The sequence below is a fragment of the Fusarium odoratissimum genome (genome assembly GCF_000260195.1).
Source record: "Fusarium odoratissimum NRRL 54006 unplaced genomic scaffold supercont1.8, whole genome shotgun sequence".
Classification (NCBI taxonomy): Eukaryota; Fungi; Ascomycota; class Sordariomycetes; order Hypocreales; family Nectriaceae; genus Fusarium; species Fusarium odoratissimum.
The window spans coordinates 773,771-800,437 of NW_022158694.1; the positions used below are offsets into that span (position 1 = coordinate 773,771).

Genomic DNA, 26,667 nt, shown 5'->3' on the forward strand with positions numbered 1-26,667 from the left:
TATCCAGAAATCCCTGGCATTGAAGAGGCACTTCGGAACCGTTGCAAGAGAATCAAGAGCTGTGGTAAGCGTTCATGAATGAATAGAAGGGGAAGGGGAAGGACGCTAGAAACCGGTTTGTAATAATAATTAGAGAACTCGATTATAGAGTTTTAAGCGTTTGGTAGCTATTACAGTACTTTACTCTCTTAAGCAGTCTGTCTGTGTTTTATCACAGCCTCCAGACAACTGTGTTCCATGGATGTCTATCCCAGCATAGCCCCACCATTACGTAGGCTCTCTGATCAACCTACCTCCACTCTCTCTACATTATGAGACCCCTCTCTCTGAGCTAGAAAAGGCTGGCGCTGGGCTGTAGGTACTATACTGTACGTTGGGCTGGGCACGAAGCCTGAAAGGAAGGTTTCTTACCCCCTCGCGCACTGGCAGGGCAGGGCAGGGCAGGGACGGGAGCTTGCGTAAATACAGAGGCGCTGTAGAATACGTTACATTAATCATTGTCTGCCAGGAATTTTCCGCCAAGGTAATCTAGCCAAGCTTGGGGTGGGCTGGCAGGCACCTTAGTTCATTTAGGCAATCCGACGCCATCATCAACATTTCCAATTTCTTGCTTGCAACCATTTTTTTCTCCTCCCATACTCTCTCTTAGTAGTCGATATCTACTATCCTACCTTAACGTCAACCATTCATATTCTCTACCTGTCACCTGTACCCTAGATCGTGTACCTGGAACCTGGAAACACCAATCATAAAGTACCCATAACCATCTTCCATCATGGTCGTCGATACCGCCTATTACGACACTCTGGGTGTCCAGCCCACGGCTACCGAGCTGGAGATCAAGAAGGCTTATCGCAAGATGGCTATTGTCCACCACCCAGGTTCGCTCTTGTGCCTCACTTCTACCGCTTCGTAGCATATCGGAGAACTAAACATCTGTCACATCGCAGATAAGAATCCTAATGACCCTACCGCCCACGAAAAGTTCCAGGCCATCGGTGAGGCCTATCAAGTTCTATCCGATTCCGATCTACGCGCAGCCTACGATAAGTTTGGAAAGGACTCTGCGAGACCGCAGGAGGGTTTCGCAGATCCAGCTGAATTCTTCAGCTCCATCTTTGGAGGCGAAGCCTTCGTGGACTGGATCGGTGAGATTAGCCTTATGAAGGACCTCACGGCAACCATGGACATCACGATGCAGGAGGAGGAAGAAGCTGCCGCTGCCGAAGCCGCTGCCGCCGCGCAAGCCGAGGAGGATTTCCCTGGAACTGAAGATGCTAAGAAGGAGAGCCTCAAGGAGCAAGAGCAGAAGGCAGAGGAGAAGGCCGCTGCCGCTGCAGAGCACCAAGCAGGCCCCCCACCGCCGACTTATGCTGCCGCTTCTGTCAACGACGACAAGGAGACCAAGCCCGCTTCACCTGCCGCGCCCGCCGCTGGCCTCTCCGCCGATACCCCTCAGCGAACCGATGCCACATCACCTGCTCCCTCGTCGAGCTCACGTAGCCGAACCCAGATCCCTCTTCGACCCGCACTGATGGACAAGTCTCACGAGGACCTTCTTGATGCAGAGGCGAACAAGGGTGAATTAACAGAGGAGGAGCTCAAGCATAAGGAGAAGAAGAAGGGTGGCCTGACCAAGGAGCAGCGAGAGCAGCTGGCAGCATACGAGAAGGAGCGCGCCAAGATTCGCCAGGAGCGTGTCGACACCCTCGCACGGAAGCTCCTCGACAGACTTAGCGTGTGGACAGAGACAGACAAGGGTCCTGACGTGACCAAGGCATTCCAGGAGAAGATGCGTCTCGAGGTTGAGAACCTGAAGATGGAGTCTTTTGGAATTGATATCCTGCACGCTATCGGTCAAACCTATGTCTCCAAGGCCTCGAGCTTACTCCGCAGCCAGAAGTTCTTTGGTATTGGCGGTTTCTTCAGCAGACTTCGTGACAAGGGCACACTCGTCAAGGAGACATGGAACACTATCAGCAGCGCTATTGATGCTCAACAGACCATGGAGGATATGGCTAAGATGGAGGAGAAAGGTGGTGAGGACTGGACTGACGAGAAGCGTGCTGAATACGAGAGACGTGTGACTGGCAAGATTCTCACCGCTGCATGGAGGGGCAGCAAGTTTGAGATCCAGAGCGTTCTGCGCGAGGTCTGCGACAGCATTCTGAATGACAAGAAGGTCCACCTCAACAAGCGACTTGAGCGCGCACAGGCTCTGGTTCTGATTGGTGATGTCTTTATCCGGGTATGTTTCAAGTCCAATTTTGTCAGAGTCACGCTAACTTTATCTAGGCTGAGCGATCTCCTGAAGAGGAGGGCGACTATCTCGTTTTCGAGCAGCTTGTCGCTGAGGCCGCCATGAAGAAGGACAAGGAGGAAGACCACAAGAAGAAGAAGGACCGCAAGTCCTTCCACAGCAAGGACAAGGAACCCAAAGACAAGGAGCACGCTACGACACCCTGAGCAGGAACGAAATTTCCTGGGGAGTTGGCAGATGGTAGAGAAAAGACCACACAGCGAGGTTGAAGAAGACCTGCTTGTTTGAGGTCCCTGAAAATGATGGCGGATATCAACTTGATGGACTTGGTTTGGTGGTTTGCATGATGAACTGGTGAATGTTATAGATCGAGGATGACTGGCATTGATTTAGATATAATTTTCATGACACTATTCCCCCCTTATGAAATTTGACGGCCGTTTGTCTGGTATCTCCAAATATGTTGCTTATCCGAGTGTGTATGCACATAGATCAAAGAACAGAGGCGAGATGATCAAGATTGGAGTTTCATCTCCTGATATCCTATATCCATTTCCTATTTCTGGCAACTATCTGATTTTCCCTATCGCATCCGATCTTGGAACTTGAGGTAACCGTATTGCGGGAAGCTTGAGAAGCAATTCCCGGGTTAGGTTCTCTTTTCTGCAATTTCCTCCAATGATTCCATCTTATTGACTCGCCAGGTTGGCGTGGAAACTTCCTCCGGGGTATCTGTTATACATAGTATGTATCCAAAAGCAAACGAAAAAAAAAAAAGCACAAATCTTGGCGACAAATGAAAACCAAAAAGGCCCAAATCTCCGAAGGGCGTATGTATATGTAACGATTGTCCAGGATGAATATTTGTGGTGGTGCTCCTTTTGGGAGAGAGAAGATCGTTTGAGAGGTGGAATCGATGGTGCATCGTAGCCGCTGGGAAGCAAAACGCTGTTAAAAGAAACAAAAGGGACATGAAGATGATCGCTTGCTTGCCCAACGCCTTGTATGCATGCATGTTATTTCCATTGACTTCGTAGATCTGATGATGATATTTTGTTGTGATGCCCTGAGGCTTGCCTGGTGTGTAGAGACGAAAAGAAGGAGAACAAAATTTGGTATGGTGAGTTGTATGTGGTACGACGTCCTGGTCGCCTTTGAGATGTGTCGAGTATTGAGAAAATGCGTCATTTTGCGATGAGCGAGACTAGTTGCTGTCTGGTTGCAATTCGATGCCACTATCACGATCCTGAGAGCCCTTCTCCCAAGGCAGGGGAGCCTCAAGTGCTGCACTTCCAGGATCAGTTTCGAGATCGTCAACGCTAGTCAACGCATCATCTTCGTCTTCGTCTTCGTCCCCGATCGCAGGAGCAAGTATATGGCCGCCAAATTCAACGTCGGTGACACGGACCTTGTACTCCAGTGCCTTTTGGCCCTCCTTGATAAGAACCTCTGTCCAGTTCAGGCATCGTTTGATACTTTGGTTAATCTTCTGACTATCGACCAGCAACTCCCGGTGCTTGGTCAAATCGAGCTGCAGACGATCTTCATCTCGCTTCCGTCGGGACATGGCCTTTTCGATCGCTTTCTCGTCAGTAGGATCAAGAGGGTCGGAAGCCGAGACTGAGTCAGTCATTGACAAATCTGATTCGTCAAGTGAGTCGTGTTCCTCGTCTGAGGAAGCTGCCGAGTTGTCCTCTTCGCTCAGATCTGAAAGACTAATTGGTGCATCTGTGAGTGCTGCAGAGGTCACTCGGCTAGAAGCTGCTGAAGCAACAGCAGAGAGACGGCCTGATCTTGAAAGTCGTCGATACCTGCGTATCTCAGCCTGCTGTTTCCGTAGTTGCCTTTCCAGTGTCCGATTAATAGCTTCAAGGGAGGCGTTGGTGATTTCCAGATCCTGCACCTTTCGTTCTCTTCGGGCATTGGCGACTAGTTCGTTCACAGGCTCATGGCTGGACTTGGTAGGACTCTGCAAGTCGGGCTGAGATCCGTCTTCTTTCTTCGCTTCTCTTTCTTCCTCTTCCTCCTCATCGTCGAGATCTTCGGCAACTTGAAGAATCGAAGCCATTGTCAAAGCTGGCTGAGCTGAGCCAGGGCTTGCAGGGGGTGAGCCATATTCAAAAGGTCGTCGAGCCGGTGACATGGGCAACCTAGGTGAGTGAGAGTGATCAAAATTGGGAACACTACCAGCTCTTGCATGGCCTCTCTGCTTTTTCGGCGCTGCATCGATGCTAACTCGTCTCTTGGAAGAGGTGATAGACGCTGGGGGGGCTAGTGGAGGTGGAGAAGCTATCTGAGGCGGTGACGCTATTTGGGGTCTGTTCCCAAGACCAGGCGCGCCAGTATTTTTAAGTATAGAAGGTGTAGGTTGAGCAATCTTGATAGGAGAATGTGGCCTTGGCGGTAGTGCGTGATTTGATTGTTCGTTTGTTGAACTGCTGGTGCTTGGACGTTTAGACTGGAGCCTTGTTGTGGATGAATTCGCTGAAGAGGGCTTAAGCTCGAGATCCGCGCCATTGGCATAAAAGAACTTTGAGGATGAAGGCTCGGGTGCGGTGCTGAGTGTCGGTGTAAATGGTGCAGAAACGGGAGGGCTGGTTGGCTTTTTATATTCAGCATTGGCTTTACTGGCATGGAAGTAGGATGCAGGCTTTTGTGAGCCTAGCGAGGGACGACTGGTTGCTTGTGTTGAAGTCGGAGCGTCGCTGGCACGAAAGAATTTGGCGTCCGGGTCTGCTGGAGACTCAGCTCGTGACAGTGATTGCCTTCCTGAGGAGCCTAAAGAGGCCCGAGGATCCCATCCATCTCGCTCTAAATTTGGTGTCCCATTGGGCGTCGAACTATTGCTATTGTTGCGGCCTTGTCGACTGCCAGAACGGGGAGTCACAGCATCGTCGCGGCCAGACGTGCCTGAGCTCAATCCTTGAGTTGATCGTCGAACTAAAGGAGGTGCGCCTAATAAAGGGCCTTTTGCTGTCGAGGCAATCTTGGGCGTCAGGGGCGTTCGTCCGACTGTTTTTGCTGCTGCAGCACTGAGCTGCGGGGGCCTGTGTCTTGTGTCGCTTGGGGCCATTTTTAAGGTAGGAGGAGCGGAACTCGACGAGGTAGAACGGGTCGAGGGAATTGTAGCGGTTACTGAAAGAACATGTTGTTGATTTGTGTTGTGGAAGCCAAGGGATGGCGTCGTGCGAGCGCTGGAGGATATAGTGGTGCCAGCGGAGGAGAATCGGGGACGAGCCTGAGCCTTAGTCTGGACTTGTGCCTGACCTGGAGTAGGGGTCTTGGATCGAGTCTTTGGGAGAGGTTTAGAAGAGGTAACTAATTTATTGTTTCCGGCGGAGGAAGCGGAGCGGCGAATATGAGGCTGAGAGACTGAAAGGCTTGGAGATGTAGGACGAGAAGATGACGAGTTGATGGTGTTTAGAGTGCGCATTCTGTCCACGAGTTGGGTTGTCGGAAGTGCCTCTACTTGCTGGCTCAGGCTGAGATGAGTGGTAACGGGACGGAGCGGTGAGCTCTCATTGGCTGTGTGTAGAAGCGGTAACGGGAAAGGTTAAAGGGACTTCAGTGGGCAACGCCCTGTAATGCCAATGTTACAGCGCGGTGATCACTAAAACGCTAGTGGTTTCTGGCTAATTTGGGGTCCAATATCAATGTCGAGGTGACCACATCCAAAAGTAAACAAACAGTTTCGATGATGAGAGACAAGAGGCGGTGGGGTCGAGTGTTGGATAGATGAAGTGGCTTGACGATTCGAAGCGGGGGATGTCTTTCTTTTCTGCTTGGTAGCTGCAGGTGACAAGGAGTATCCAATTGAGTTGTTCACGGCGGGTATAGACGAGATAACAATCACCGTCTGTTGGGTCACGACATAAGGTAGGGAGCAAAAAAAAGACAAGGTCGTCACGGATTCACGGATGATATCAGGAGTAATGAGTTAAGGAGAAAAGAGAGGCGAAAGGGAGAGCCGAGAAAAGAGAAGCACAAACACGAAAATAGACGAGAAATGCTAGGGATAATACAATACCTACCAGAAACTAGCGGGATGAACGGATCGTGGTAATTCATTCAAGGCAAGGCGAAGGACATGGCCAGGATGGGACCATCCCTGCTCCAGTGAGTGTCTTGACCTCTCTTCGAAATTGATCATGCTCATGTTTATAAATGGACATGTCATGTTATAGAGTCGAGTTTCATATGTCTTGTAATTGAGCAATCTGACTGGTTGCTGCCATCACGAAACATACCTAGGTACCTACCTGGCGGTCTAGATCAGATATGATAAGATGCACAATTATTTATTTACAAGTGTGCGTACCTCTGACATCGACAATACCTCCGTGAAACTCGCCTATAATTACAAGTATTGCAATATTTAGAACAGTCAATTCCCCTTTCTCCATTCAATGGATCATCAAATAAAACATCCACCGCTTATTACATTTTATGCCAACTGAAATCACAGATCATGGAATGCCCCTTGCTCCTCACTCTTCATCTCGACCTGTTCCAAATCCCCTGTCCCGTGCAAAATACACGGGTGCCAACTTTTCTCCGTCGATCACTGAGCTTTCTACTGCTTGTGGCATGACCAATGTTGACGCCACAAGAAGCGACAGCCGAAGGCTTTGAGCCGTATTATTACCGTACTGTCTGGTTTCATGCCTCAATAAATTGGCATGAAATGCAGTAAACCCAAGTATTTTCATCAGTGGGCGGTATAACAAAAATAGAACTCGGTGCACAAGCGAGATGTAGTGATGAGCTCAGAGTACAGTTATGACGGAAACCGTCTAGAATTATTCTAGTCCGCCCCAGTTCAATTATGAATCGGTAATTATTCACATGAAAATCGAACCTCGAACCAACAGCCAATCAGCGTTTGCCCGTTGCAAGGCTCCAGGCCCCCAAGGTTAGCTCCGGCCTTTCAGCTCCAGCTCTGATTTTCTTGGTCCGCCGCTGACAAAAGCAAGTCCATCAACTATTATCGGAGGCGCATCACAAGGTGGCTCGATGATTCTGCAATAACCATTCCACAACCCACTCCCTCCCTCCTTCTCGCCAATCGACCCCAACTCTCCAAGTCACCTGGGGGAAAACTCTCTTTTTGTTTCTCGTGTTTCACACTTCTGTCTCTATTGTGTCGTCATGGGCGTTATTGGTATCGGCCTCATCGTCGCCTCTGTTGTCTGGGTACTTGTTCGTCCGCCGTCATGGATGCCAGAGCCGCTACAGATCCTCCTTCGCTGGAGAGGGACTGGTTTTCCTGCTGTTGCACCTAAGGACGAGGCTGAGACTGAAGCTGATGATGCTGATGCTGATCCTGGACCCCGTATCATGGTGTCGGATCACGAGGTGGAACCGGGCCCTCGACTCCGGGCTCGTCCGGCCGATAACCGTACCACACGAGACGACGACCAGCGTCGAGACCAAGGGAAGGCTACCGCTACTGCGATCGATACCCCGACCTCATCGAAGGGCCCCAGGAATGATGCTACGTCTATGCCGCCGCCTCCTTTACCAAAGGTTACACCTCCATCCCTAACCATCGCCGAGCCCGAAGAACAAACAACTCCCAAGGCTGTCGCATCCGATCCTCCCTCTATTTCCGTCCCCAGCTTCAGTCTTGACAATGCTCCTATTGCGCCGAGCTCACACCCCGCCCCGCGTCGGAACCCCACAGCCCCGGGCCCCGCTCTCTCCCCGAACCCAACCTCCATGATGCCTCCGCCTCCAGCTCCAGGCCGTCTCCCTCCTCCCAAGTTCTCAGCTGCCCCACCTGCTGGTCGCCTGCCATCACTCTCTCAGTTCCCCGCCGTGAACTCACCGCAACGCGCTCGTGGCCCTCTACCAAACCGAGGTCCTCCGTCATCAGGTGGCCTGGCACCTCCACCTACACACTCATCGAAACCCAGCAAGCCCAATCGCAAGGTCCTCCTCACGCCGGGCCACTCTCCTCTCGACTGGGCTCGCATATCTGGACCGAATGCCGACCTCCGTGGTGTCGAACCTCAAACACCATACCTGCGTGTGACTCCATCTATGTTGAAGCGCATGACAGGTCGCAAGGGCAAAGATGCTTGGATGGCCCTGAACGGCAAGGTGTACAATGTTACACCATATGCCGACTTTCATCCTGGCGGTGTTCCTGAGTTGATGCGTGGTGCTGGACGTGACGGCACCAAGTTATTTGGCGAGATTCATCCTTGGGTCAACTACGAGACTATGTTATCAGCCTGTCTTGTAGGCCTTCTTGTCGAAGAATCCGAAGGCACTGAGAGTCAGATGGATCAGATGGACTGAACCATGACATTGAAGATACGGCATAGACCATAGACGCAAGACTGCTGGCGCATCCATGTTACATGGAAACGATATTTTACATGTATTAGACTATACTGTTCGCGCCATAGATGTTCTTCTCGAACACTTAGATGTACATTAGCTAGAAAGATACCCCACAGAGACCGGTCTTTACCGTCTCTTTCCAAATCGAAACTTGAGCTCGTCATCACTGTCACTATCCGCGACTTCCACAGCTCTTCTCGTTGGCCGACTCCGCTTCGGAGGCTGCTGTCCTGCAGCAGGCTCTGCTGCAGCTCGTTTACTCCCCTGACTAGTGTTCCGTGATGCTTGACTCTTTGATTTAGCTTGCGACTGTGTTTGTGACGCTGCAACTTGTGCCCCTCGTGTTCGAGTCGCTGGTACCGAAGATCGCTGCGATACTGAATTACTCTCTTCGTCGCTGCTGTCTGATATGACATTGGCATATGCCCTTTTCTGGGTACGAGATGAAGCCGATGGTGCTGTGGGCGCAGATGGTTGTGACTGTGTTACAGGAGTCTGGCTTGAGTTCCTCTTTCTCCGCTCCGTTTCCTCGTCCTCGAGCCAGTAATCGTCTCCAACGCCGAACTCCTTCGTCTTGACCTGCGTTAGAGGCACAATAGTCTTTGCAGGCTGTCGTCCTGTCGCCTCTCCGCGTTGTCTGAACCTCTTGAAGTTCTTCATCCCATTCCACTTGGGATCCCATCGCCCGTCACGGATGTCTTGTTCTCGAGTACGGGGATGGCTCGGTTGTCGTACTTCCATCTCTTCTACGATGTTGAGTCTGCGAATCTCAGCGAGATCAACATCATCTGGTAAATTTGCCAAATCTTCCTTTTCAGCTCGTGCACGAGCTTCTTCCTGCTCTCTGTTTTGTGCAGCTATTGCCAAGATATCGAACTCTTTCTTGATCTTCTTTGGCTCTGGGACCTTCTCGGCTGTCTCAGTTTCCATCTGCTCAGCCGGCTCCTCCAAATCTTCACCTCGCTCTATCCGTTGACGCTTGAACCTCTCTGCTGCAGTTGTCATACCATCCATGAGGTCATCTTGCGGTAATGGTGAAGCTCGCCTTTTCCTTTGTGAAGACTTGGCATTGCTGGATGGTTGCGTTTCTGGGGGTGCATCTGGCTCCTGAGACACGAATAAACCTTCTTCCTCTGCTGGCGCTTGCGTCGCATCCTGAGTCGCAGCACGGGTTGCGGGTTGATTTACAGGCGCTGATGCTGTAGGGATATCGTCCATATCAACGTCATCATCGCCGCCGAAGCCTGCAAAGCGTCTCTTGACAGTTCTCCTCGTCCGCCCACGTCGAGGAGCAAGTTGTGACTCTTCGGGTGCCTGTGACGTTTCAGCCTGTGTGGCAGGGTGCTGTGTCCCATTGACCACCTCAGGATCTTGAAGAGTCTGGTGTTGGTGTTGCGTATTATGTGCAGACTCAACCTCGAGAGGGCGTCGAAGAATACTCGCATCTTTGATGAGGATTGCTTCCAAAAACTCACTCTGCTCAATAGGACGATGGTCCAGTCTCAGAGATACAGACCTGAAAAACTCCACATACCAATCAACTGAACCTCCTTTCGAAGGAACGAAGCGTACTACTACTACACCTTTGCCCTCGCTGCCGTCGTTAAAGGCACCAAGGCCCTTTTCACCAGCAACACTTTTGACATATTGAACAAAGTCATCGACCGAAGTTTCTTCGGGAACCACATTTCGCAGCAATGCTTTGCCGCCACCACTCGTAATAGGCGCCAGCAAGTTGTTGTACTGTACGGGGTCGTAGAAGATGAAGCTGTAGCCTTCGAATATGTCACGTCTCCCTGCGTCTGGGGCATACGTCGAGTCAGGGTGTTGTACAGGCTCACCACCCCTCGGAGGTAAATGCTGCATAGCATCAGGCCAGTTTTGATCAAAGTCCTGCTCCAGGGGGCTCAACTCAGTGGTCTCCGCCCCATCCGCCAGATTTCCGGCTTCAGACACTGCATCGAGGAAAGTCTCCGTTACGATATGTTTCCCGTTGATCAAGGCTTGAAGACCCTTGGCTGTATTTCGCTTCTTTGAGACAACATGTGTGGTGGAATCAACATATTCTGTCACTAGCTTGATATCAAGCTGCTCGAATCTTTTTCGGAGTGTAGTTAGGGGGTCTATCTGTAATTCCTTGCTGGTGAAAGAAAATGCGAAGACAACTGGTTCCCAGGAGATGCTGTGGACTGTAAGCGGCGTAACACCAGATCGGATGAAACGGCTCACCTGAATCTGTTTGGGCATTTTCCCATCGTAAACTCGGCCTTGTCCCCTTCAATCACCTTTCTCTTGCCTTTGATCTTTTCTCCATTGACGACTGTCCCTATTTTTGTCGCCAAATCTTCGATCGTGAGCGTAGAGCGACTCCTTGGATTGTGAGCCTGGCCTTTCTCAACGGGGCTTACGGTGATGGTCAAGTGCTTGCGCGAGATCGTATTGTGTGATATCGCAAGTTGACCGGCTATACATTTTATGAGCATCAATTCTTCACTTAGGAGCTTATCTCTTACGTTCTGCGGCTGTTCGACCAAATAGATAGGTTTTCCCTGGTCGCAACCATAACTTTCGGCCTAGAGGATGATTAGCTACATCGACGGATGAAAGTCAAAAACTCACCATCAAAGGCCTCTGAATTCTCCAGGATCCACATCTCCACGCGCCAAGTACGACGCAAGGTCGATCACGATTCCATGAAAGTATTGGCGAAGCTGCAAGTTATGACGTGAGGTCGAGATCGCGAGTCTTGCGGGGCTAGAGACGCGTTTCGGTCAGCCTTTCGCGACGCCAGATCACGTGCTTACCCTGATCTCACTTACACGGCGTCAATTACGGGATGAACAAAGAGTTGGTGAAGTGATGGGCTTCCCTGTTCCAAGTAAATAATTGAACATTAAATTAGTCAGACTTGGATGTGCATACACTAGATAGTTTATTTTAGCACCTCGGCTTAGGGTCAAGTAACTACATCGTGATATGTTTGGCTTGTCACTGAATCACGTCTTTTCATAGACATGATGTAACACAAGCGTTTAAGTCATCTCCTGACTACCTATGGGAGGCAAGAAAACTTATCTAGGACCTTTATCCTAAGTGATGAGAGACTTAGGTAAATTTAGTATATCTTAGTAGACCTTTAAACCAGTTGATTTTGGCACCCTGGCTTTCTTGCTCCCCTGAGAACATTGCAATTTTGCGCTTTTCATTTCATCGCTGGTATTTTGCGCTGCTCCCATGAGATCTCTCCCTTGCCCGTCGGATCAAAAGCTTGTGATAAAGTGGCCCCAGCGCCGTAATGGACAAGAGTCCAAGCAGTGTCTTCGGACAAATTGGACTGAAATTGGAGATTCGTGTCGTCTAGTTGTTCCCTGGTAATGGACCTGGCTGTCATTGCCATAAGAAAGCTGCTGAATTGGTCTGGCACTTGAAGGCAGTTGATCTCGTCCCAAGTGACCGACAGATCATACCCAGCGTCTCGTAGGGGAGCCGTAACACCTGAGAGGTAACCAAAGTTTCTCCAGGGACGGCAGAAGTGGAGATCGATTCCCATGTTAGTTGAAACGTTGAGCACGGCGTCCACCCAGTCTTCAACGTGATCCTGCGCGTTTGTGTAGTCTCCATGTGCCTGATCTGTCCTGTCCCATCCGTTGAGAACTGGTGCTCCGGGAAAAGAAGCGCTCTCGAACACAAGAATCTTCGCATCGACTCGGGGCATAAAGCCACTGTAGTTCTCAAAGTGCGTGTGGGAAAGCTCTGCAAATACCCTCAAAGTGCTGCTCGAGTTGAATTGAAATGTTTCCATTTCACATGCCTTGGCCGAATGGTCCTTGTCGAGAGTTGTTCTAGCTTGGTTCAATCCTGAAGGAAAACCACAGCTCTAGTTTCCGGAACAATGTGAATGAATCGATGATTCGAGCCCATCTCCATACCAACGCATTCTTGACGGATCGCGCAACAATACACAATCTCTCTCAACTCCAGAGGCAGTCGAAGATGAGTCTTAACCGTTTGGTTCACATTTGATTCTGCTTTGCCTGACTCCGTATTGTGTTGCTCAGTGGTTGAGGGGTTGTCATCTGATGCAAATGGCTGGAGTTCGCCAGTGCCTGGCTCAGCATTGCCAGGTTGCCCAGTGGTTGCGAGGTGAGTAGACAGTGAGTTGACTTCAGGGACATCATTGGCATAAGCATTGAATCTCCAGCTTGACGCCCACGCTGATTTTATTATTTTCTTCATGGAAGTCTTCACCTGGGAAGTGAACTGTCTTTGGTCTCTTATGAGGTGGCTACACAAATACATCAGCGCCTGCTTCAACAGTGAAGATTGTCAAGACTTACGCTTCGGTTGGGATCTGTGCCGTCGGGCTCGTCCATGGTGATTCTCTGGTTGAGATTTATGCCTTGTCGGGTCTGTATGGTCGGCAGCTCTGATCTTATCCCTCAAGTAGTCAGTCGACGTTCGCAAATACATAAAAGTACGCAAATATGTACTCTAAGTCACAGCGAAAACAACTCACGCTTTGGTTTCTTTAAATGAAGCGTCGGTGGGTGATCGAGTGTGCTGCTACAAGCCGTTTCGGGAGACAGTTTATGTGAAGGGAGAAAGGGGATTCACAGTGAGTGCCTTGTGGAGTAGTTATTTCATGCCTCAAATAATACTTCTGGGCGAGAAGTTGAGGTGATTCTGACTTATACCCTGAATTCCACCCTAAATCATACACGAGGCATAAATGCCAACCAAGCAGCAGGTAAGCCTCTCCTCGAGTCATCAAAAATGTAATATATGTCATTCTCGCGAGATAGGTTGCTTATTGTCAAATTGTTCAATCACCTGCCTCCCGTCTCAACCATCCTCGCCTCCGAACTTTTAAGCACATCAAATCATATCTTGGTCAGGTTTGGCTGCTTTGCTTCCGGTGCTTATTCGAGTCAATATTAAAAATTCCCCATAGTTGTTATACTTACTAATGCGTGGTGACAGTGCAAGTGTTGCATCGGACATGGTGGCAGCTCGTGCAAATGGTATGCACTGCCCAATCCCAGCTTTGAAGGCAGCGACACTAATAATGACGTGTTACACTCAACCAGGGCAACTTCAAATAGAATGAGATTGTGGCTTACACATTTCCAGTAATAAGTGACTGGTTCGGGAGCCATATTGGGCTACCTAAGCATACTATCAGTATGAGTGAGTCCATTATAACAAAAACTGTTGTTGCCCACATGTGATTGGAATATATCGTAAATACCGGTAGATGACTTACACCAATTTACAAGCTCCAAAACGGGCTCGAAGCTCGAGCTTTATTCCGATGCGGCTCTGCGGTCGACTGACACTCAAGGCTCGGCGTTACCGCGAAGGATGCAACCCAACGCCGGCTAAGGTACCAATAAGAAGTTCCATTTGCCCAGAAACGTGATACGTTCACTTTTAGCCGGGTTATTCATTATTAGTGCCATTTTGACGTCAGTGAATGGGGTTTGGGGGTGAAACTTGGACAGTGTTGATCATGATAGGTGAAAGCAAGGGAACCTGGAATGCCAATAGAATGAAGCCTCGTGCTACACTGGCTGAGAACATATGACTCAAGTAGAGTTTCGGGATTAATAGTTATTTGTGATTAAGGTATATCCGGGCTCCAGTGTGTCTTTAATGAGTTACATCGGGCGACTCTGGCAAGAGCTGTTAAAGACACGAGACTCGAGACGGGAGCTTTGAGAGCATGCAGCAGTGGCACATGGCAGGGCAAGTTCACCATAGGCTCCTTGCAGTGACGCCAGATCCTCCATTATTAGTACTAGGGAGTGAGCTTGTGAGACTGAGGCTCAAATTAACTCTGCCCACGCACCCTGCTATCGTATGTTACCGATCGACAGTTATAGTATAATTGGATCTCTGGACCTATGATGACCAGTCAACTTAGGCGGTTCTATGTCAATGCGTTTCTCTTGTTGTTATTATGTACTTGTTGGCTTGAGCCGTTTGTGGTAACAAATGCTAACATTTAACAGTATTTGATCGTAAAATCAATGCCAACGTTATCCTAAACGCCGTATATACTTTTGCAAATAGGGACAAAAAACAAATGACTTTACTTCAGCCCAATCACAAGTCTCTAAACCTTGCTGGGTTTATAGCATTCAGCTATCATCTTCTTCCGACCAACTCTCCTGCTCTTGATACTGATAGCACCGCTCGCTTGAGATCTAACCCGATGGATTTCCTCGGGATCGTGATTCGTAGCACGAGCGATCTCGGCGAGTTCGCCAATCTTCCATCCGCGAAGGAAGAAGAGGCACAGTCCTCCAGCGATATACATTACGCCGACAAAGATTTGGGCGCCAATGTATTTTCCGGTGCCGGCGACAATTTGTAGAGCAATGGGTGTGCTGAACGTACAAGGTAAGCTGATAATGACCCAAGTCAAGTTGAGGGCAGCAGGAACATCAGCAAGACCGACGACCTCGGCTGTGACTGGAGCTACGGTTGCCCAGTAGGTTCCAGCCATGCCACCTCCCACAATAGTGAAGAAGAGAAGAAGCCCATAAGACTTGGCGTTGATCCAGATAGCAAAGACGAGAATTGCAGCTAGCCAAGTTGTCCCGCAGGCCATGTTAATTCGTCCTGTGCGATCACTGAAGTACCCGATGAAAGGACGGCCGGCAGCCTGACCCAGATTGAAGATGGCGCTAACCATAGCTGCTTGAGAGGCATCGAGGCCAATGAAGTTGGCATAGTTTGCCAGACTGAAGATGAGAACCACATATCCTAGCATGCTGAACCATCCATAACCGAGAAGCAGAATAAACTCAGCACATTTGAGGAGTCCAAGGTCGAAGGGTGCTTGACGAGAGCCGATGATCTTGTTACGATCCTTGACAAGGATAGTGCAGATTATATTGACGACGAAGACAATAATGCCGAGTATCCTGTACGCCCATGCGAGACTGATGTTCCGGATGATAGCTCCAGCTGCCAAGGAGTATAACAAACCACCGAGGCCCGAACCCGCTGCACTGATACCGTTTGCAAGAGATCGACGAGTTGTGAACCATTGAGGAACGATACCGACGCTGGGAACAAAGAGGAAGCCCATTCCTAGACCAAAGAGAACACCCTGTGTGAGGAAGAGTTGGTATATCTTGGTCGCAAAGCTAGCGCATATCAAGCTAGCGGTTTCCAAGACGATACCGGCGAAGAGAGTAGGTTTTGTGCCGAATTCGCGGACGCAGAGTGTAGCAAGGGGTGAGACAAGCATGGCACAAGCAATACTCAACGATCCGACAAAGGCGTAGTGAAGGGATGTTGCTCCGGGGAATGTGTTGTTGGCGATGAAGTGGGCGAGAAAGACTCCGTAACTCGAGTTGAGACCCCATGTATGGGCGTTGATGGTCGCTACGCAGGCACAACAAACCCATCCATAGCTGCCATTAGGTGGTGGAGGCGGTACATCTGTTCTGGGGGGAAACATATCACCATTATCCTTCTCCTGGCTCGAAATTTGCCGTTGGACTTCCTGGGCTGGAGTGATGACATCGCCTTCTTCGGTAGTAGTGGTGTCCAGACTCCTCCGAGCCGAACCCGTCTCCGGCTCCGGGGACCGGGACGTCTTTTTCTCGTCGTTGTCTCCCATGTCTTAGGTCAATTGGGAGGAAAGACGAAATGAAAAAGATGGAGGAGTCATGATTTTAGTAAAAAAATGGACAAAAAGGGATCAAGTGCTTCTTATGACCCCGGCTTAGAGGGACCTCTAGGGCATCTCCGACAAGCGGAAATGGCGTCCGGGGATAAGACGGGTCCAGTTTTGATGCATCTTGGCTTCGGATGGCGGCGCATAACCAGGCGGGGCGTAAGCCATCTCTGTATGTCTCGCTAGGGTCTCTTGTGCTGACAATATTGTAATTGGACGATGTATCTTACAAGCATGGCCAAGATCCAATGAGCCTATAGACTCACTGTACCAAGACGAGTCTCCCTTTGGCTTCCGTATACGGGCAATAGACGGTCATAACAATATAACCCAGGGGAATAAGATTTCGGCCTGGGGATACAGCGGGGGGTGGGGGACTTGTGAAGTATCCAATCCAATCTCAGCCGATCTGATCGGCTATTACCCGCATTCCCTCCCACTTCCGCCCGCCTTTTCCTTTCTTGTTGCTCTCCTTGTGACCTTTCGTGGGGTAATGCATATACATTATTTGACACAAAGACCCGGCATTTCATGTCGGTGAATAGCAATGTCGTCTTTTCCGCTTATAAATGCTACATGGTTCGTCATAATGCGTGTCAAAAACGCGCCAAGCTTCAGCGCTGTTGGTCTAATATGCCGAGGTTTACGGAGTTGCCCCTCAACGGCCTGTTCAGTGGGGATAACACCATGTCGTGGAAAGGGCGTTCATTTGTCATTCAGCTTGATGTTCTGATAGTTAGTTGGGCTAACGAGTTCAATGGGGAAAAGGAGGGAATACCTCCGGGAGCCGGGGCAGGTCCCTTGGCCTCGAGTATCGTCCTGTCTAACCTATACCACTCTGCATTTGTGACCGAAGATTCAATGTTCCTGGATGATACACTGCTTATGAACCATTTTCTTCCCGTTCAATAGACTGAGCAGACCAAAAATTATTAAAAATGTCAATTATCGGGGCAGTTAAAACAGAATCTCCCAGCTTGGCATCAGCTCAATTGCTTGTTCAAGATACATCAGCAGAAGCAATCTCCAAGACCATCAACTCAGGGTTCCCCGTGAACACGACTTTTCGACTGTTGTTGAGAACGAGACGTGCGAACACAAATGGACGGAACACAGTTGCACAAAGGCCTTTTTCAACTCAGAACAACTGTCTAGCACAGAGCAAGGTCCTTGTTTTCAACAATGGGATTGTAAGATATAAATTACCCATAGCCTCGCCAGGCTTTGAAACGAACCTGATTCCTAATTCCTAATTCTTCATTCCTCTGCCACTCTTTCATTCAGCACAGATTCTTTGATCGAGCCCAGCTACTCCTTCGGTTCGAAAAAAAGAGAAGAAACAACCTGCGCCGCTCAGAATGGGGTTCAGCCTCCAAGTCGCCGGTCCAGCCGCCATCGTCTCTGTCGTTGTTCTGAGTATAATCATAGTCATCCGCCTCACCGGATTCGCTATGCTACAATACGGCCGTAGGAGGTACCCAGAACCCCATGGACGCTTGAACTTTCCAAAAGAAATCTCTGTCATCTTGACAATTCGTGACCCCAATGATCCGAATCTGTTGGATTATGTTCGGAGTATTCTCAAAAACAAGCCTGAGCAACTTTTCATCACTACTAGCGATAGAAAGGCTCAGCATCGGGTTGACGGTAAGTTGACTGGGCTGAGGTTCGCGTACTCTGCTACGCAGATTAGTGTTGGTGCCGTGAACGAACCGAGTAGACGTCGCGAGATCGCTCACGCTTTGGCCTCTGTCAGCACTCCGCTGACGGTTCTGACTGATCAGGGAGTTCACTGGTCTTCGCGCTTTCTAGAGTCGGCACTCATCCCTTTTGCAGATAGTCGTGTTGGCTGCGTCACAGTTCCCATGATTGCACGCAAGCGAGATGGAATCTGGGGCTCGTTCTGGACATGCCTCTTTTCCTGCTACTACGGTCTCATGGCGGAGAAGAATAGAGCCCTCAACGCACTCGACTCCTCTGCACTTTTCTCAGGCTCGCCTGTCTTGTTCCGCACCAAATTGGCTGCCCAGCTGAGATTCAAGCAGCAGTTTGAGGCTGAGCCGTGCTTAAACCGATGGCGTGGTGTTCACAAAGCAGATGAGTATCTGTTCTTCAACCGGTACCTCCTCCAAGAGGCTGTCCATGAAGTGCCTTGTCTTGTTGTTTTCCAAGACACACCGGACGCCACAGTTCAAGCGGACCGACGATCTATCGCCGAGTTCCTCAGTGAGTATCTTCAGATGACTCGGAATCTTTGGCGTCTCAGCCGTGTCATGATCCGTCAGAGAGAGCGCAACCAGTACCCCTGGGCCTTTTTACTGACGCATCTCAGCAGTTTTGCGTCGTTTACTCTGATCTACGATATTCTATTTGTTCTTCTCGTACACTTCACGATCCATCTTGACGACGACGAGTGGATTGCTTGGGGCACATTTGGATCCTTACTTCTCATCTTCCAGACGGTTGTGGGCGCACAGATAGTCAGGCGTATCACTGCCAACAACTACGGCTACGACGACTGTAGCACAGGGATGCTTCTGGCCCTTTTGTTAGTTCAGCTAGCCTACTATGTTCTTGAGGTCCTTAGGCTTGTGGCATTGGCCACCGCATGGAAGGCAGATGTTGAACTGATAAGTGAAGCTGACATCAAAGCGCGAGCGGGTGACCCCGAAGCTCTGCGATATCATGTTAACGGCGCTGAGGAGGCTCGAACGGAGATCAATGAACCGCCGTGGATCTCAAGATGCATGGAGTTGGAGAGACCCCGGCGTGCGCTTCGACCACTGCCCGACTTCCCACTGTTCGTCATTGAAGAATAGGTTGTTCGAAGCCAAGGTAAGTAATGACAGGTATTCTGGTGTTCAGCTGTGGCATTGGGATGGGACGTGAAAATTCATGCCCTCCTACTGAGAACGAGGTGGTGTAATGGGAGTTAGAAAGTTAACATCGAATTTGATTGGAATGAAATTGAAAGGTAAGTGTTTTTCTCTGTGCTAATACAGTTCTATTCGAAAGCACCTAGACTTGTGTAACTTGCTCACTTGGATCATCATTGAGGTAGAAAACTGTGATATACACAAATGCTTAAATAAGAATGCAATAAATTTTATCTTTCAAGTTATAGTAAACACGATATTTGTGTTCTGTCTCCTGGTGTCACTCAAGGTCGGATGGTAGTCCACACGATTGCTCCAAACTATGTAAGAAACACCCCGACCACACAGTCAATTTGCCCCCTCAAGTGGAGCTCAGACATAGTGGCAACTTTTAAACCGAGAGATAAGATCTAGATATCCCGAAAACATGTCTTCAGATTCAGTCTGGGGAATGTCTGTGGGGATAACCTCATGGGTACGTCTGTGCTTGCATATGGGGATGATTCCCCAGCTATAGATAGAGTGGTGTGATTGCGGAACCGAAGTGACTGTTGCTTGATTAAAAAGAGAAGCCAATTCTCGAATTCTGGGGTTCCCCAGTTTGTAGATTCGGACAGCAATGTTGTGGAGTATTGGGAGTGTCATGGAAGTACCTGAGCATGACTACCCAATCCGCTATCGCACGATGATCAACGGGCTCGGTATCCCTTCCAAACCTCTATTAAACCTATTAAGCAACTAGGATCTCACATGGTCATCTTACATTTTCTATACTGTCCTCAGCACCAGGTTTGCACTTGTAGGGTCATCCGGTAGTATGCAATAACCTACCCCTTTAGAGACGAAGAGACGTCACCATAGTATCATGTTCATGATCGTTTCGATTTGAAGACCTGATGTCTACAAAGAACGTAAAAACACTGGCCGTAAATAATTCTTCAGCACATGCCTGAATCGTAAGATACACTTACGCTGCCCGAGTGTATCAGGTCTTCACCTTCAGCACAAAGACAGTCTTAAGCTATAGCACAGACGGGCTCGAACTGTTACAGGGGAGCTTGCCGAATGAGAGTATCAAAGATTGCACTGCCCTTTCATTGCACTTTGTGGCGATGGTAACATCTCAGAGAAATATGCATGAGTGTTCTGTTCTGTGTTGAACATCCAATGGGGGTAATGTTCTTCATTGTGAGGCCTCACTCGCATGAACTCAATGCCCCCATCCATACACTAGCATTTGTGCCACACCATTAAGGAGTTGGCGAAGAGGTTTCTTCGCTGGTGTCTCGCGCTCGCGAGATTGGTCATGCCCGAGCCTCCCGGGCAACCTCCTATCGCTTTGATAGAGGCATCTTTTACCGACTTCAAGGAGGTGACTTCAGGGGAAACAGAACCGAGGTTATGCTGACTAGATAACAATTGCATTGTTCAATGTCTTCGGGTTACGTTGCATCGTGAGAGTAAAGATTCTCAACAAATTTCACCAACTACCATCCGGAGGAATGGAAGTTTCTCAAAAGGGAATGAAAACTCTTTCATCTCGAGTCATTCTCCATCGTGGAGTACAACACAACCGAGGATAACTTACGACACATCGTTTGTACAAGTATCCATCCAGTCAATATCTGCCTGGCGTTCAAACCTCAGGGGTAGCAGTTACAGTGGAAACACAGAGGGATATTTAGCACCAATGATCACCAACACTCAGCCTCTCACTCAGGAGGGCATTGATGCATGCGACCCTCAGATTGGACACGGATATTGAAATCCGATATGCGCTGAAGAGAAAAGATGTGTCTGTAACAAATCGTGACCGGCCGTAGTTGCCGTTCAAGACCCTTTTGATGAGCGGCAGCAGATCAGATCCTTGTCTAGCTAGCTTGGCCTCTCGCGGCTCTTGAGGTCTTGGCTGGCGTAAATGTGGCCTGTGCGTGTTTGTGTCAGAGATTGATGAGCGATGAGAGCCAGGGTTTTTGGTGTTGGAGAAGGTGAGGCGGGAATAGGTAACTGGCTGTCTTTGTCTTTGTGTTTTCTGGTTCTGGTGTTTTGCAGTAAAGTCTTCATTTTGGGTTTGCACTTCGGATCCGCAATCTGTGTTTGTCTAACAAAGGGTAGCAATGGTGACCTTTCAGGGCAACAAAAGATGCTTCGGTGTCTCGGACAGAGCGACAAAGATGATATTTCCGCAGGCGGAATTTGGAGGTGGCGAGACAAGGCAGAGGAGATACCAAAGAGCGGATCCTCACTCATACGATCAAGGATGACAGTGGAACCCGTCAGGTTATGATGATGGGGGGCAAATTTTGGAGACTGTTTCTTTTTCTCCATTCTTCATCGGTGATGATTCTGCGGTGAAGACAAAGCGAGATTGGGGTGATCGTCTACATAAAATGAGAATGCTCGTGATGAGGTTGGTGATCAAGATATCGATGATACGGGGATAAGAGAAGACTGTTACTCTTTTGAGGAGCAAAGCTGGACGAACAAACAGTTGGAGGCAACCTACAGTAGCCGTGGCGTCATCGCTTTCAGTTCCTGCACCACACTCAATCCCCTGAAGTGGAGGACGCCACTCACCAGGAAGATCCCTGCACCTAATTGCTTCTGGAAAAACTGCCTGAAGGTCTCTTTTCCTGCAGAAAGAGGCGTAAACCGAGTCATAGATTCTTCACAAAAGGAATATGTCAGCATGTCACGACTCATAGTACCCAGCATCAGTGTCAAACTCACGACAATCACTCTCAGTCGCACAGTAACCGAACGTCACTTCGGTTACTCCAAAAGAGCCGCCCGGCCAAACCCTGCAACAAGCGGAAGCGCTATCAGTACCCCTGAACAAAAAAACAGGAGGCTCAAAAAACAATGGATTCTAATTTGGGCGCATCGATCATTCGATGTCATAACAGTATCCGTCTTGTAGCCGACTGACAACCGAGGATAAAGTGCAAGCTAATTTTCCTCATTAACCAGACATTCCCCTCCGAGGAATTAGACTCAGAGAGTAAACGGCCCTTTTTCTGGTCTTCTCTCGTGTTCTTGTTGAGAATGTTGTGTTCTTTCATCGGAGGATGAGCCCTTGAGAGATGACTACCGACGTTATTTATCTTGGCGATGTGCACCCTTTCTCAAGATTGGGGGTGCATTCTGCTGTGTGCAAGCCGTGCAGATGAGTTTGTGGTTGGGGTCTGGCAGTTGAATTGAGTTGGAGTAGGGCGAGAGGAGGGAGGCTTTTTCACGATGCATCAGGTCTTGGCCCATTTACTCGCTATTCCCGCCTGATCCTCCCTTCTCCAAATGCCATTCCCTGAGGAGAACCCTACCACTTTCTCGCCCAGGCCCTTTTCTTGGAGAACAAGTTTAGGCTTGGCAGCTGTCATAACGAAGCGCTGCTGTATCCGTTTCTATGTCACGGTGATTTCATGATCGTAGTTCTCACTCTTGGCTCTTTGTTTATTCGAGCCAACGCTTTCTCTCCAGCTGCACAACTGCATAATGATCACCCTTCAAACGAGTGTCCCTCTGCATAACCGAGGACTGCACCGTGCTCTACATGTATGTATATCAACGGATAAGTCGGCGTCCGATAAAATGGGTCTTTTGCCTCTCTTTCGCAAAATCAGTGACGAAAGTGATGCTGCTCAGGCCCACCTTCGGCCATCGTCCAGAGGTTCTCTCCTCATTGTTTACCTCGAGGAGATTCTGGGGAAATAAATCGGGATCTTGGACCCCAGAGTCTGCCCCGGATTGTTTAATTCAAGTTTAAATCTCCAGATTCTTTGGTGATGTTCTTGCCTGTTTCTGGTTGAAGATTTTCTTGAGTGTAAGTTGGTGATGCTGTCATGGGCGTGCACCAACCTGATCAACTCACACCCCTGCTAGATTTCTCCAATTCTTAATGAATGTACCCCCTCACATCCCACGCCCTTGGCTTTTTTCCCTCTGTTGCATCTCGGCCGCAGCCGTCGGAGGAAAAAAAAAACATCAGCCTCCTTGGCTATGTGTGTGTGTGTGCCCCTGCCACTAAGCATCAACATTGCCGACCCTCCCACTTGAAAAAGACTTTGCATCATGGTCTATGACTAAATTCTTCAGCAAAATCACCACGTGCTCTAAAATGCTAATTTCTTGGAAAATATGGACCTGTTAGTGAGACCTTTGCTGGTTTGTAAGGCAGATCACCACTGCTAGGTGGGCGCTAGGTGGACATTCCGCGTGGCTCTCCACGTTTTGACCGTGAGGCGACTTGGTTGATCGCCCTGACTTTTGAGCGTAAAGAGCTTTGGGTTTTTACTTTAATATTGAGGTTTTAGGATATATGGGTTTCGGAGGGGAGTCTCCGGCTATTATGGTTGGTGCTTCAATCGTCTAAAGAGGCGGTTTGCTGTGAGGACTCATGTCAATGTTTGTCCGTAACAAACATCGCAAAGGCTGTCAACGTATCAATATTAAAGTTAGGTTGGCTATTGGGCAATGGCATTCGAAACAAGATGAAATGACATGTAATCGTGTATAGCTCAGGTCAGAGAGTTCACGATCTTGATGATTGATCAACTGATGATCTTCAGCTTCCAATCCATTCACAGGATCTCCGTCAAGCCTCTGCCGACATCAACTCCCGAACCTCTCTTCTTACCTGCAATCTTTAGTCAAATGTATTTCTCTCACAAATCATCTTCTCCGCAAAGTTGAGGGAAAACCCCAGCACCACCGGATCTCAGATGTACCTTATGCTAGGGCCAACATGCTGCATATCATGCTATGTAATCCGTAATACGCGCTTGTTCACACGCTGAAACGTCTGGAAGTCAAAGACCGACGGCATCTTTTCCGATTACTCTTTGGCCGTGCGAGCAGATCATTCAATTTTCTCCTCATGTCTTCCCCACAATGTGATTGTATTCCCCGCGGATTGTGTTGTTCTCCGGATTGTTGGGGTTTGGGTTTGGGTGTTTTTGATGTTAATGAAGGGTCCTTTGTTTGAAGGGGCAGCCAATTACAATAGCCAGAGGGGCAGCTCTCCTTTGCTTGTGGTTGTCTTTAGATTTTGCCGGAAATATATGTTTTTGTTGTCAGGAGAGGAAGAGATCATGAGGTGGACAATCCGGGCCGTTGTGCCTTGCCATATCACCCTCATCACGGACTCGCAGCCACAACCACGATAATAGATATGTTCTTATTAGACATTCATTGTCTATCTACAGCAACAAAATTGAACATAATGTTCATCTTTTGCCCAATTGATACATCTGATGCCCCCCCAAATCCGCAGCTGTTGTTGATCTTGCGCCCCCCATTCTAGACCCTTTCGACCCCAAAAAACCGACCCTGGCCAGACAGTTCTTCTCTCCACGCCCACGCCCTCGTCGTCGGGGCACTCCACCGTCACTCCACCTACGTACCCATATCACTCCACAGCACGTTCTCTGCGTGCCCTGTTCCTCCGTCTCCAGAACCTAATTTGATATCTCTCTTCAATTCCCGTGTTGAGTTTCTGCCCTGGTCTAGTCCTGCTTTATAAATCTGTCTTGTCTCCCGTTGTCACTTTCGATCTCGTTGTTTTTCTTGCTATTCATCTCACGCTTGGTCATTTATAGACCGTCATACTATTTCTTGTCGACAGTCGATACATCACTTATAGAACATCACTTGGACTTCAGCAGTCCGCACCAACACTCTTCGCAATGGCTCAACCAATGCCCGAATACCAACAACAATTCTCCAACGAGTCCCCTCACGACTCTGATAAGACTCTGGAGCGTCAGACAACTGCTGCCCATCAACAAGCTCATCCCCATCTCTATGCCCATCCATCAAATATCCATCCCGCTTTCGGTGGTGCCCTGCAGCCAGGTCTCTGGAAGCCTGTTGAGCACCGCAAGTTCGCCAACCCAGCTCCTCTAGGACTATGCGCTTTCGCCCTCACAACCTTTGTCCTATCATGCATCAACATGCACGTCCGTGGTGAATCTTCACCTGCTATTGCTATTCCTGTGGCCTTTGGCTATGGTGGTCTTGTTCAGCTTTGCGCTGGCATGTGGTATGTCATACTTCACGCTCAACTCATCTATTTGATCTAACATTTGTCCAGGGAAATGGCCGTCGGAAACACATTCGGTGCTACCGCCCTATCATCTTACGGAGGCTTCTGGATCGCCTACGGTCTTCTCCTAACACCAACATGGAACGTCCTCGGCGCCGATGGTCCTTACGAGGGTGATACTGGTTCCGTCATGGGCTTCTTCCTGACTGGCTGGTGGATCTTCACAACGCTTCTTCTCATCTGCACCCTCAAGTCTACCCTCGCCTTCTTCTCCCTCTTCTTCTTCCTCGACATCTGCTTCCTCTTGCTTGCATGCGAGAACTATGCTCACGACTTGGGCAACCACAGTGCTCAGCTTGCTCTTCAAAAGGCAGCTGGATTGTTTGGGTTCTTGGCTGCATTCATGGCTTGGTACAATGCCCTCGCCGGTCTCCAAGACAGCAGGTATGTTTCACCACCTCGCTATATAAAGGTATATATCACTAACAAGTTATTAGCAACTCCTTCTTCCAGGTTCCCGTCATCCACTTCCCCTGGTCCGATGAGGGTCGGGCACACCGTCACCACAAGGCCGAGCAAAACCTTGCTTAGACGTGCTTTGATGAAGATTTTGCATTTCACGCGTTACGACTTGGATTCTTATAAAATAGGGTGTATACGTTCCCAATTTCGGCGAACAGGTGGTTTGAGTCCGCTGCATTGAAGGAGTTTTAGAAGGTCACTCGCTGTACCGGCCAGCGATCGTTGGCTTTTGTATTTACAACCGCCGCTGAAGCATCGCGGCTCATTAGATGGTGGCTAGCATGTGACATAATAAGCTTGGTACTGTACATATGGAAAAAATGAGGAACCTCATGTTCAACGTCTCGAAGTTGATTGATTGCACCTGTAATCGATTCACCAGCGCTACGATGTTCTGAGATCAATGCAGGTAGTGGAGCGAACAGACGCCTGTGCCAGCTTCTGTAAACAGTTGCTAAATGGCAGACTATGCCTTGTGAGGCGCACTAGAATCTCGATCATAGTCTCAATCGTCATATGGACCATGGTTCCTGCAGGTTCATCGTACAGGCCACTTGATGACAGCTACAAGGCACAATGGGGAACTGTACTCATCTGAGACTGATCCTAGACCGATATGCTTTCTTTGTAATGATCTTCTTAACGTGATACGGAAAGTATCGTTTGTTGCCGTTGCATCGGTATTTCATCCTCCCGTCATCCCGAAGGTGGGGCCGCCCAGCTCCGGAAAACCGGGACCGACCGATCGGTACCACGACCGATAATCGGGAAAAAGCAAAAGCAATTATCAATCTTGAATCTACTAATCTCTAAACTTATTCACGTCTGCCGAGATCTTCGGCATATTACGACTACATCATGCGTCGTAACATCTCCAAACCCCTTTCCCCTTCTAGACCGGAGAAGCTTCATTCTCACGCATCGTACGATG

The 26,667-nt window shown here is 49.1% G+C and overlaps 8 protein-coding genes across 11 annotated transcripts; 4 read left to right on the forward strand and 4 right to left on the reverse strand.

Moving 5' to 3' along the window:
- Window positions 1–341: 341 nt before the first annotated feature.
- On the forward strand, window positions 342–6,387 carry FOIG_06056 (uncharacterized protein). 3 transcript variants are annotated; one of them, XM_031205018.1, is made up of 3 exons: window positions 342–881; window positions 951–2,248; window positions 2,296–6,387. In XM_031205018.1, the coding sequence occupies exons 1-3, from the start codon at window positions 776–778 to the stop codon at window positions 2,464–2,466; spliced, it is 1,575 nt and encodes a 524-aa protein (XP_031065267.1). In that variant the 5' UTR covers window positions 342–775; the 3' UTR covers window positions 2,467–6,387. The 3 variants fall into 3 exon arrangements, with proteins under 3 accessions (XP_031065267.1, XP_031065269.1, XP_031065268.1); XM_031205020.1 differs by having other exon boundaries at window positions 342–2,248; XM_031205019.1 differs by having other exon boundaries at window positions 506–881; window positions 951–2,716.
- On the reverse strand, window positions 2,742–6,214 carry FOIG_06057 (uncharacterized protein). Its single transcript, XM_031205021.1, has one exon. It carries the CDS (start codon window positions 5,691–5,693, stop codon window positions 3,465–3,467), a length of 2,229 nt encoding a protein of 742 aa, XP_031065270.1. The 5' UTR covers window positions 5,694–6,214; the 3' UTR covers window positions 2,742–3,464.
- A 795-nt stretch (window positions 6,388–7,182) lies between the features above and the next one.
- Window positions 7,183–11,261, reverse strand: FOIG_06058 (uncharacterized protein; the record flags this gene model as incomplete). Its single annotated transcript, XM_031205022.1, has 4 exons — window positions 7,183–10,790; window positions 10,838–11,072; window positions 11,122–11,181; window positions 11,228–11,261. 4 exons carry the CDS (start codon window positions 11,259–11,261, stop codon window positions 8,735–8,737), a joined length of 2,385 nt encoding a protein of 794 aa, XP_031065271.1. The 3' UTR covers window positions 7,183–8,734.
- On the forward strand, window positions 7,224–8,874 carry FOIG_06059 (uncharacterized protein). The gene has a single exon (XM_031205023.1). It carries the CDS (start codon window positions 7,409–7,411, stop codon window positions 8,561–8,563), a length of 1,155 nt encoding a protein of 384 aa, XP_031065272.1. The 5' UTR covers window positions 7,224–7,408; the 3' UTR covers window positions 8,564–8,874.
- Window positions 11,262–11,723: 462 nt separating the features above from the next.
- Window positions 11,724–12,981, reverse strand: FOIG_06060 (uncharacterized protein; the record flags this gene model as incomplete). Its single annotated transcript, XM_031205024.1, has 3 exons — window positions 11,724–12,466; window positions 12,538–12,868; window positions 12,946–12,981. The coding sequence occupies 3 exons, from the start codon at window positions 12,979–12,981 to the stop codon at window positions 11,811–11,813; spliced, it is 1,023 nt and encodes a 340-aa protein (XP_031065273.1). The 3' UTR covers window positions 11,724–11,810.
- Window positions 12,982–14,490: 1,509 nt separating this feature from the next.
- Window positions 14,491–16,308, reverse strand: FOIG_06061 (uncharacterized protein). Its single transcript, XM_031205025.1, has one exon. It carries the CDS (start codon window positions 16,239–16,241, stop codon window positions 14,724–14,726), a length of 1,518 nt encoding a protein of 505 aa, XP_031065274.1. The 5' UTR covers window positions 16,242–16,308; the 3' UTR covers window positions 14,491–14,723.
- Window positions 16,309–17,656: 1,348 nt separating this feature from the next.
- FOIG_06062 (uncharacterized protein) lies at window positions 17,657–19,117 on the forward strand (the record flags this gene model as incomplete). Its single annotated transcript, XM_031205026.1, has 1 exon — window positions 17,657–19,117. The coding sequence occupies one exon, from the start codon at window positions 17,657–17,659 to the stop codon at window positions 19,115–19,117; it is 1,461 nt and encodes a 486-aa protein (XP_031065275.1).
- A 5,273-nt stretch (window positions 19,118–24,390) lies between these two features.
- Window positions 24,391–26,382, forward strand: FOIG_06063 (uncharacterized protein; the record flags this gene model as incomplete). 2 transcript variants are annotated; one of them, XM_031205028.1, is made up of 3 exons in its annotated part: window positions 24,391–25,211; window positions 25,263–25,658; window positions 25,712–26,382. In XM_031205028.1, the coding sequence occupies exons 1-3, from the start codon at window positions 24,856–24,858 to the stop codon at window positions 25,803–25,805; spliced, it is 846 nt and encodes a 281-aa protein (XP_031065277.1). In that variant the 5' UTR covers window positions 24,391–24,855. The 2 variants fall into 2 exon arrangements, with proteins under 2 accessions (XP_031065277.1, XP_031065276.1); XM_031205027.1 differs by having other exon boundaries at window positions 24,405–25,211; window positions 25,263–25,917.
- Between the last annotated feature and the right edge of the window lie 285 nt (window positions 26,383–26,667).

Bases quoted from the DNA above. Each gene is read 5' to 3' on its own strand.
- FOIG_06059 (XM_031205023.1), top strand. From the start codon at position 7,409: ATGGGCGTTATTGGTATCGGCCTCATCGTCGCCTCTGTTGTCTGGGTA.
- FOIG_06056 (XM_031205018.1), top strand. From the start codon at position 776: ATGGTCGTCGATACCGCCTATTACGACACTCTGGGTGTCCAGCCCACG. The intron at 882-950 runs GTTCGCTCTTGT...GTCACATCGCAG, and splicing joins GGCTATTGTCCACCACCCAG to ATAAGAATCCTAATGACCCT. The intron at 2,249-2,295 runs GTATGTTTCAAG...AACTTTATCTAG, and splicing joins TTGGTGATGTCTTTATCCGG to GCTGAGCGATCTCCTGAAGA.
- FOIG_06061 (XM_031205025.1), bottom strand. From the start codon at position 16,241: ATGGGAGACAACGACGAGAAAAAGACGTCCCGGTCCCCGGAGCCGGAG.
- FOIG_06057 (XM_031205021.1), bottom strand. From the start codon at position 5,693: ATGCGCACTCTAAACACCATCAACTCGTCATCTTCTCGTCCTACATCT.